The sequence below is a fragment of the Podarcis tiliguerta genome, assembly GCF_965153285.1.
Source record: "Podarcis tiliguerta genome assembly, chromosome: 12".
Lineage (NCBI taxonomy): Eukaryota > Metazoa > Chordata > Lepidosauria > Squamata > Lacertidae > Podarcis > Podarcis tiliguerta.
In genome coordinates, this window is record NC_139545.1 from 59,754,423 (window position 1) to 59,764,738 (window position 10,316).

General features: G+C 56.7%; 3 protein-coding genes across 3 annotated transcripts in view; 2 read left to right on the top strand and 1 right to left on the bottom strand.

Annotated features, from left to right (window-relative positions):
* The window catches only part of LOC310660898 (uncharacterized protein), a 561,482-nt gene that overhangs the window by 538,947 nt on the left and 12,219 nt on the right, over positions 1 to 10,316 (top strand). The window lies entirely within an intron of this gene.
* Positions 29 to 8,534, top strand: CDK5 (cyclin dependent kinase 5). Its single transcript, XM_083406759.1, has 12 exons — positions 29 to 197; positions 638 to 726; positions 1,607 to 1,674; positions 3,012 to 3,072; positions 3,353 to 3,409; positions 3,546 to 3,641; positions 4,178 to 4,252; positions 5,327 to 5,423; positions 5,514 to 5,583; positions 7,526 to 7,586; positions 7,694 to 7,774; positions 8,156 to 8,534. Exons 1-12 carry the CDS (start codon positions 161 to 163, stop codon positions 8,240 to 8,242), a joined length of 879 nt encoding a protein of 292 aa, XP_083262885.1. The 5' UTR covers positions 29 to 160; the 3' UTR covers positions 8,243 to 8,534.
* Positions 9,511 to 10,316, bottom strand: part of ASIC3 (acid sensing ion channel subunit 3) — a gene marked incomplete at its 3' end in the record, with an annotated part of 26,200 nt that continues 25,394 nt past the window's right edge. Inside the window, exon 11 of the mRNA XM_083407212.1 lies at positions 9,511 to 9,537. Within this exon, the coding sequence (XP_083263338.1) occupies positions 9,511 to 9,537 (27 nt within the window). The remainder of the gene's footprint in view (positions 9,538 to 10,316) is intronic.

The following is a 10,316-nucleotide window of genomic DNA, read 5'->3' on the forward strand; positions in this document are numbered from 1 at the left end:
GAGCGGCGCCAGCCGGGAACTGCAGTCAGCCTGCGGGCACGAGCGGGGAGGCGCGGGCGCGCGCTTGCAGGGGGGATTCTGGGAAGTGTAGTCCCAGCCCGGCCGGGAGAGGAAGGAGGGCGGCTGCCTCCAGCCCCGCCGGGGTCCCAGACGGAGCGCCATGCAGAAATACGAGAAGCTGGAGAAGATCGGAGAGGGTGAGGAATTGGGGAGGGGGCGCGCAGCCGGGGGGGGGGGGATGCATGCAAGCGGGAAGGGGGAGGGCGTGCAACCGGGAGCAGGAGATGGCGATGCTGGGGGCTGCTCCTTGGGAGGTTTGGGTGGGGGGGCTGCTTCTCTCCCCCCCCCCCGCGATCTGTGCTGCTGGTGCCGGGGAGGGGGCGAGGAGAGGACTGCTTTGAGCCTGGGGGTGGCGGCCTCTGCATGCATGCAATGCACCCCCCCCCGAAAAAAAGCCCTGGAGGAAATTGGGGGGTGTCTGGTGCAGGCTGGGGGTCCAGCGGCAGGAAGTCGTGGCAGCTGCGCCCCCGTCCTGGCCAGGGGGGCTCCTCTGCGGGGCTGGGGTGGGGGCCTGCAAAGCGCTTAGCTCCAGGAATCAGCGAGACCCTTTTGTGTTTCTCTCCCCCCCCCCAAAAAGGCACCTACGGGACGGTGTTCAAGGCCAAGAACCGGGAGACGCACGAGATCGTGGCGCTGAAGAGGGTGCGGCTGGACGACGACGACGAGGTGGGCAAACCCCCGCGACCCCCCGGTTCCGACTCGCCTGCGCCGCCCTTGGGAGCCGGGACTACGGCTCCCATCATTCCCGCCCGCCTGGTCAAGGGCGGGGGATTGTGGGAGTTGTAGTCCCGCAGCCTCTTTCGGCAGGGGATGCTCTGCACCCTCCTTGCAGATGCTGCCGGGGGGGGGGGCGCCTTGGTCCTTCTGCATGCCGAGCAGATGCAAAGCGCCCCCGACTCCTGGGCTTTGCATGCTAAGGGACCCCTTCCAGGGCAGCTGCATTCTGCAATAATAGGTTTAGCCTGGGCCGTCCTCCCATCCTTCTGCTTTGCTGGTGGTTTGGTGACGCTTTGCCCCTTAGCCCGATGAAAGCGGGGGGGGGGGGGGCAAGGGAGAATAAAACGGAGCATCTGCAGGAAGAAAAGGGGCAGGATCCTTGCAGGAAGTTCCTTGACTGGAAATGCAGAACCCCGGAATATTTGCAGGCGCAAACAGCACTGGGCTTGGGGGTCACATTTGAGCACCTCAATAGCATCCCAAATGCTCAGCAGAAAGGATGTTGGGGTGGGGCTGGGGGGCGGAGCCTGTTGCTGTTTGACAGGGACCCCCCCCCCACACATGCTCCCCGCATTGGACTTGGCAGAGCAGCCTCGCCCTCCCAAGTTTGGGGCAGGTTTCTGAGAAGAGTTCTCTGTTCCCTTCTTAGTTCCCACGCTCCCTTAGTTGGGAGGGAAGTAAGATGTTCCTTAGCCACTTCTGGTGGGTGGGGGGATTCCCTGTCTCCCCCCCCCCTTGCCTGCCCATTGTGAAGAATCCAGGGGTGGGGTGGGGGTTGAGGCCGGCAGTGCCCCCTGACCCTTTCCCCTCCCTCCCCCTCCTCTTTCAGGGGGTCCCCAGCTCTGCCCTGCGAGAAATCTGCCTCCTGAAGGAGTTGAAGCACAAGAACATCGTCAGGTGAGCCAGTTGGGGGGCTGAGGCTCAGCTCTGGGGTGGAGAAGGGCAGGGGGCCGTGTCAGAGCTTATTCCCTGAGCTTAAAGACCACATTTTCAGAGTGGTGCAAATGGATCTCCTGCTCATTTACCGTATTTTTCTCTCCATAAGACACACCTAGTTTTTAGATGAGGAAAACAAATATTCTGAACGAAACAGTGGATCTATGATCTAACCATTGCACCACACTGGCTCTGAAAGAACCCACCCCCTGGGGTGCTCCCTCATTTTGGGCTCAGCTTGCAGGGCTGACTCAACTCTGGGCTTGAAGCTCTGGGTGTCTCTGGGTGGGTGGGGGGTGAACGTGGGGCCTGAGACCCCGGCTGCATCTCTTAGAGGGGTTGAGCCGATCATTTCCCACACATATCCCACATGGAATCCTGCCTGTGTCACTTATGCCAGTCACAAAGAGAAGCATTGAATTGTAGAGCTGGAAGGGACTCCAGGAGTCATCTAGTCCACCCCTGCAAGGCAGGAATCTCAGCTGAAGCCTCCATGAGGACAGATGCTTAGAAACCTCCAAGGAAGGAGAGTCCACCATCTCCCGAGGAGACCATTCCCCTGTCAAACAGCTCTGATTGTCAGAAAGTTTTTCCCTATGTCTAGTCAGAATCTCCTTTCCTGCAACTTGAAGCCATGGGTTCGAGTCCTACCCTCTGGAGCAGGAGAAAACAAGCTTGTTCCATCTTCCTTGTGGCAGCCCTTGAGATATTTGAGGATGGTTCTCATACCTCCTCACAGCCTCCTCTTTTCCAGGCTAAACCTCCCCAGCTCCTTCAACTGCTCCTCATAAGGCTTAGTTTCCAGACCCTTGATCATCTTGGCTGCCCTCCTCTGCACACATTCCAGCTTGTCAACGTCCTTTTTAAATTGTGGCACCCAGAACTGGACCCAGGACTCCAGGTGAGGTCTGACCAAGGCAGAAGAGAGCGGGACTATGACTTCCCTTGATCTGGACACTAGACTTCTGTCGATGCAGCAGAGAAAAGCATTTTTTTTTTTTTGCTGCTGCTGCTGCATCACACTGTGGACTCAAGTTAAACTTGTGGTCCACTAAGACCCCCTAGATCCTTTTCACAGGTGGTAAGCCAGGTGTGTAGTTAAAGCTCTGGTTTTCCCAGTCGTGATGTATTCCCCACCCTTTTCATCCAAGGAGCTGCAGGTGGTGTCCGTGGTTCTTGCCCCCCTCCTCATTTAACCCCCACAACAATCCTGTGAGGCAGGTCAGGCTGAGAGTAAGTGAGGAGAGGAAGCGCACACCATTCACTGGAGCCCCTATTTTCTCTGCCCCCCCCCCCAGGTTGCACGACGTCCTCCACAGTGACAAGAAGCTCACTCTGGTCTTTGAGTTCTGTGACCAGGTAAGGAGGGAAGGAGCAGGTGGCTGCGCTCAGATTTCGCAGAAAGAGCCCACAGTGGACGGACGGGTGCCCCCCAGGGAAGCCCCCAAGCAGGAGAAGGGGACAGGATCCTGTGGGGCGAGACAGAGGCAGCAAGGGGAGCTGGACCTGGGCATCTGGGGGTCCCCTCTTCATCCGGAAAATTTGGGGGTGCCTCTTCCTGGGAGACCAGCCTGTTTGGGGGTCTCCTGGCCCTGCTGCTGACCCCCTGCCTCCCCCTCCTGCTTTCTGCTCCCCCCAGGACCTGAAGAAGTACTTTGACAGCTGCAATGGGGATCTGGACCCAGAGATTGTTAAGGTGAGGAGGGCACAGGGTGGCCCTGGCGAGGGGCTGAGTGGAGAGGTGGGGACAGGCGTCCTTGTGGGGGGCAGCTAGTGCTCCGCCCATCCTCCATGGGTCCTCACGCCAGCCTCCCCCCCCCCTCTCTCCGCAGTCCTTCATGTACCAGCTGCTGAAAGGTTTGGGGTTCTGCCACAGCCGGAACGTCCTGCACAGGGACCTCAAGCCCCAGAACCTCCTGATCAACCGGGTGAGTGTTGGGGGGCCACACTGGGCAGGCAGGGGGAGTTGGGGGGGCCAAGACCCAGCGTGGCTCCTGCAAAGACCTGCCTGTTTCACCTTTCCAGAGATGGGGGAGACCTGGGAGGGGCTGTGCCCTTGGACTTCCCAAAGGTCTCCTTCGGTCTGCTTATTATGGGTTTCCATCTTATCTGTGTTCCCTGCACGGCAGGGGGTTGGGCTAGATGACCCCCTGGGGTCCCTTCCCACCAGCAAAAAAACCCAGGATTGGTGCTTTCTAATGTGCTCATAAAAAATAGGAGGTTTGTGATGAGCAGCGAAGGGGCCAGATCTGCCCACGATCCCGTTTCATTTAGGGGGGTGTCAGGGTACACAGTGGGGGGGGGGGGTCGTCAAGCTGCAAGGGACTTCCAGGGAGGCTCCAGGTCTAGGGAACATTGTCGGTATGGACACCACGGGGATTTCCCCTTCCTTCCCTGGGGCCTGGGCAACGTTGCCCCTCGTCTGGCTCTTTTCCCTCCGCTGACCACCTGCCTTTGCCAACAGAACGGGGAGCTGAAGCTGGCAGACTTTGGGCTGGCGAGGGCCTTCGGGATCCCTGTGCGCTGCTACTCGGCCGAGGTGAGGAGCAGGGCTGGGCGGGCAGTGCCCGTCCGTTGGCACAGGGACCTGCGGGACCGGCCCCCTTCCCTCCCTCCCTCGCCCCTCCTCTGGGCCACTCGCTCTGCAGAGCCCCCAGTTCTCCCTCTTTTCCAGGGACGTCCCTGATTTAGAGAAGCCGTCCCGGCTTCTGATCTGATCCCGGAATGTCCCACTTTCCCGTAGGACGCCCATGTTTTCATTGGAGAAATGTTGGAGGCAATGGAGTTATCTGACCCCCCACCTGAAGGCAATCCTGTATAGGGAAATTTATTTCATGTTTAATGATTTATTATGTTTTTATATGTGTTGGAGGACGCTCAGAGTGGCTGGGGAAACCCAGGAAGACGTGTGGGGTATAAATAGTAAAATTATTATTATGGAATGAGACGTCCCTATTTTCATCAGAGAAATTTTGGAAGGTATAGCTCTGGTCTTTCTTCCCCAGCCCAGCCTGCAGAAACCAATTAACCTGTGGCCTAATAATAATAATAGTAATAATAATTTATTATTTATACCCCACCCATCTGTCTGGGTTTCCCCAGCCACTCTGGGCAGCTTCCAACAAAATATTAAAATACAATAGTCCTTAGATATTAAAAGTTTCCCTAAACAGGGCTGCCTTCAGATGTCTTCTAAAAGTCTGGTAGTTGTTTTTTCCTTTGACATCTGATGGGAGGGTGTTCCACAGGGCGGGCACCACCACTGAGAAGGCCTTCTGCCTGGTTCCCTGTAACCTCACTTCTCGCAGTGAGGGAACCGCCAGAAGGCCCTCGGTCCTGGACCTCAGTGTCCGTGTAGAACGATGGGGGTGGAGACGCTCTTTCAGGTCTACTGGGCCTTTGAGGCCGTTCAGGGCTTTCAAGGTCAGCACCAACACTTTGACTTGTGCTCGGAAACGTACTGGGAGGCAATGTAGGTCTTTCAAGACTGGTGTTATGTGGTCTCAGCAGCCGTTCCCAGCCCCCAGTCTTCTGTGATTTTCCTTCCACCCGATTCCTGCATTGCAGGGGGTTGGACTAGACCAACCCTTTGATTCTCCCTGCTGCCCCGCAGGTGGTGACGCTCTGGTACCGCCCCCCAGACGTCCTCTTCGGGGCCAAACTCTACTCCACCTCCATAGACATGTGGTCTGCTGGCTGCATCTTTGCAGGTAAGGGGGGGGGTGCTTTGGCACTGGGGGTGGGCAGAGGGGGGTGGGCAAGGGCTCTGGGGTGCCACTGACCTCTTCCTCTCTCCCCAGAGCTGGCCAATGCTGGGCGCCCCCTCTTCCCAGGAAATGACGTGGATGACCAGCTGAAGCGGATCTTCCGATATCCTTGGCACTTGGCATTGCAAGGGGGTGGAGGGACTGAATTCAGAGGGTTGAACTAGATGACCCCTGGGGATCCCTTCCAACTCTCATTCTATGGGTCTATGATTAGGGAAATTCCCCACTGGACTTGAAATCATATATGGAGCAGATGGAAAGCTCTTCAATCTGAGCAGGCCGAAAGCAAAGTGTGAGGCTACCGTAACCTCCGTCCTAGAGCTTCAGGATGCAGAGGACAACATAGTGTTTGCACGCTAAGAGGATGACCTCCAAACCATCCTAAATATCTTTGCAGAAGTTTACAAAAAGCTTGGCCTATCGCTCAACATCCAAAAAACCAAATGCTGCACCAAAAAGCACAAAATATCCCCTCTGCAGCGCCACAAATCCAACTCAATGGTGTAATGTTGGAAAATGTCGATCACTTCTCTCACCTGGGCAGATACCTTTCCACAAGGGCCAACACTGATGCCAAAACCCAGCATCGCCTGAGCTCTGTGAGTGCGGCTTTCTCCTGATTGAAGTGCAGAGTGTTTGAGGACCGGGACATTCACAGGGAACCCAAAATGCTTGTTTAAAAAGCTATTGTACTGCCATCCTTGCTGTCTGCTTGTGAAACATGGACCACTTATAAATGCCATCTCCAACTCCTTGAAAGATTCCATCAACGGTGTCTCCGAAAAATCTTACACATCACTTGTGAAGACAAGCGAATTACTGTATTTTTCGCTCTATAAGACACACTTTTCCCCTCCTAAAATGTGTGTGCGTCTTATGGAGAGAATGCAGGCGGGAGGCTCTGCTCAGCGCTCCCTTTAAAGAGCCGCGCGGAGCGTGTGTGCGGCCCTTGGGGGCTTTTCCCTGAGGAGGGAGAAGGGCTGCTTCTTGGGGGAGCCTTAGCTGGCTATCCCATAAGCCAGGACAGGCAGCGGGTTCACTGCGCAGCGATCCCGCGTGCTGTCCTGGCTTCTGGGATTCAAAAAAATTATTTTTTCTTGTTTTCCTCTTCCAAAAACTAGGTGCATCTTATGTTCTGGTGCGTCTTATAGAGCAAAAAATACGGCAATGCCAGTGTACTGGAAGAAGCAAAGATCACCAATGTCAAAGCAACAATTCTTCAACATCAATTTTGTTGGAGTGGTCATGTTGATCAGATGCCTGGTTACCGTCTTGCAAAACAACTCCTCTATTCCAAACTTTAAAATGGAAAGTGTAATGTTGGTGGTCAACAAAAGAGTTTTAAAAACTTTCTTAAGGCAAATCTAAAAAAATGTAGTATAAACACCAACAACTGGGAAACACTGGCCTGTGAGCGCTGCAGCTGGAGACCAGCCTTGACCAAAGGTGTCCTGGGCTTTGAAGACGCTTGAACTCAGGACGCAAGAGAGAAATGGGCGAAGAGGAAGGCACACTTGGCAAAACCACACTGATAACTTCTGCCCGGAAACCAATGTCCCCACTGTGGACTCATTGTTAAAACCGTGTTTATGGAAGACAATCTTACTCGGCTACGAGGGATCGGATAATAAAATAAAAGGGAAAGCCCAGCAAAGCTGTGATTGGCCAGCTGGGGACCTGTGGCTCTACTGGGGTGGGGGGCGGAGAAGGTGTGGATCCAGCCCTCTTGCCCTGGGAGCAAGCAGGGGAGGGTTTTGCAGAATCGTGGAGTTGGAGGGTCTCCAAGGATCATCTAGTCTGCAACCTCCTCCCATCTGGGACAGGCGTCAAACAGAAGCCCCGCCCCTCTTCCTTTCCTTTGAGCAAGCGCAGAGTTCTGGACACACAGGCCTTTGCGCTGAGCTTCCTGCACCACAGCGGGTTGGACTAGATGACCCCTGGGTGCCTTCCAGTTCTGCCATTCTGTGGGGGTGTTGGGAGGGGTACACAGCTGAGTTGGCTGGGGGGTCTCCCGGTTGGCAAGGGGTCCTTAACTCTCCCTCCACGCTGCTGGGGACTCCGACCGAGGAGCAGTGGCCGGGGATGACCAAACTCCCAGACTACAAGGTGAGAAGACCCTCCCCTCTCCCAGAGCGAGACCCCTGCTCCACCGCCCTCCTGGGTGGGGGTCCACCCCCCATTGCACACCTCACCCACTTTCTCCCCCCCCCCAGCCATATCCCATGTATCCTGCGACGACTTCCCTCGTCAACGTGGTGCCCAAGCTGAACACGACCGGACGGGACCTGCTCCAGGTGAGTGCTTCTCCCCCCCCCCCTTGCCCGCTCCCTCCCATGAGGGGAGCTCCCTGCAGGGGGCTGGAAGGGGGTCTCTCCTGCCGGCATCTCTGTTCACCTTCCTTGCAGGTTTTTCTGCCAAGGGCCCTCCATCAGGGATCCTTGAGCTCCTGCTTTGAGGGGGTTGGACTGGATGACCTTTGGGGGTCCCTTTCCAATTCCACAATTCCTCAGAGGGTGGCGCCGGCCTCTCCTTCCATCTAGGGCTTTCCACAGTAGTTGGACGGCTGTCCCTCGGGGATCCTTCCGCCGAGATTCCCACCTTGCAGGGGGCTGGACTGGATGACCTCTGGGGGTGCCATGTCTCTGTGAGCTCTCCCTCTTTCTTTGCCTCCCCAGAACTTGCTGAAGTGCAACCCGGTGCACCGGATCTCGGCAGAGGATGCCCTCCAGCACCCCTACTTCACGGATTTCTGCCCCCCCTAAGGGGCCGGCGTCTGCGTGTGTCTGGTGTGGCCAATGGGTGGGGGGTGCATGCAGCCTCTCCCCCCCCCCATATACCAGCCCCCCTGCTGGAACAGCTGGTGCTGCAATCCTCACGGGACCATTTGGGGTATTGGGGTGGGGGGGCTGGCCTGGTTCCCCCCCTTCCCTTCCCGCCCCCTTTGCCTGCCCCCCAGCACCCTCTAGTGGGGGCCCTGAGCAGCCCTGGAGGACTCGGACGTCTGTCTCACCCTGTGACTCTTTTATGACTCCTATAAAGCTCTTCTTCTCTTTCTCTCTCTTTCTCTCATCTGTATCGCAACCCCCCCCCAGCCCCCCTCTCTGGACAGGGCGGCTCCCTCCCCTCCTTCCTGGGGCCCCAGTGGAGGGGCAGCCAGAAGAGGGGGCTGTGGGTGGGGGGAGACTTGCTTGGCCCCTCCCATCTCCAGTGCCACCCTTGGGTGCTCTGCCTGGGGGGGGGGTCAGGGCAGCGTTAATTGGGGAGAGGGGCTGTGCTGGATCAGGCCGGGGGCTCATCAGGTCCAGATAGACTGGCCCTGGCCCTGGAGGCTCCACACAAACGTCAGGAGAGCCTGAGCACAGGATCAGGCCCAAGGGGGCCCATCTGGTCCAGCCTCCTGCTCTCAGACAGACCAGGTGCCTCTTCTGGGAAACCAGCAAGCAGGATTCGAACCCAAGAGCAACTCCGGGCCAGAAGCCTCTGATTGCCCTCTCCTCCACCAGCTTGGCTTCAAAAGCCGATGGAACAAATTCATGGAGGATGAGAAGGCTATGGACTAGCCACCTTTATTATTATTATTATTAGTAGTAGTAGTATTATTATTATTATTATTATTATTATTATTATTATTATTATACCACCCCCCTTCACCTGTGCTCTGTCTCCAAAGTTGGAAGGAGCAAATGCTGTGCATTGCAGCTCTGGAAACCCCAGGATGAGAGAGCTGCCCCTGTGTTCGAATCTCGCTTTCAGGTTTCCCATCGTGAGCCCCTGGGAGAAGACGAGGCTGGACTAGATGTGCCAGACTCCTGCCACAAATCCCCATGAAGGTGTCCAACCTTCTACTAATGGCCTCCATGTTTGGTGGGCATCCCTGCCTCCTGTGGCAAGGAGTTCCACAGATTAACACTGCGCTGTGTGAGGGGCGACTGCCTTTTCTCTCCCGACTCTTCCACGTTCATGGGATTCCCACGGGTTTTTGTGTGGCGAGAGAGGGAGGGAAGCTTTCCTCCTTGCTTTGTATAATTTCCTAAACTTCTCTTGTGGATTCTCCTCCCTGGGAGGTTTTTCAGCAGAGGTCAGAGGTCCAGGATTCTTCCGCTGAGATGCCTTCCTTGCAGGGGTTGGACTAGATGTCCTTTGGGGGTCCCTACCGACCCTACAATTCAATTCCCTTGCCTTTTTTCTCAGCTAACCCCCCAACTCCCACCCCCGTGCCCCCTTTCCCGTGTAGCCCCTCTCAGTCCACACACATCTCCCCAAAGCGCAACACAGACACAGAGCGGCCCCCTCGCCCCCCCCCTTTTGACGCAGCAAGTTGGCACAGCCAAGAGGCTCTTTAATGGTACACAGGGCAAAAAGGTTGGGGTGGGGTTGGGGGTCACACGGAGGTACAAGAGAGGTCGGGGGGGGGGGTCTCAGCAGCACAGGATGGGGGGCAGAAAGCGCAGACGACACTCAGACACAGATACAGGAGCCAACGGACAGACAGGTGTTCATGCAGGTGAGCCGTCCCTGACCTAGAGATTCCCCACCTGACGGGGGGCGGAAACCACAGGGTCTTTTCCGCAAGGCCCCCCTCCCTGAATTGGGGGTGGAGGGACTGACCGTAGGGCCCCCCCTACAAATAACCACATTTTGCAGAGCGTCCAATCCGGGATTCTTTTAATGCTACTTCGCATCGTTTAGCCCCCCCAGTCCCAGGCCGGAAGAGAACCCCCCACCCCACCCGCCTGGGTCAAGCCCTTCTATTTGGGGTGGGGGGGACGTGGGGGGAGAGCAGGTTCTCTCTGGCTGCCGTCCTCTTAGTCTCCTCTGTGCAGAAAGGGAGGAGGA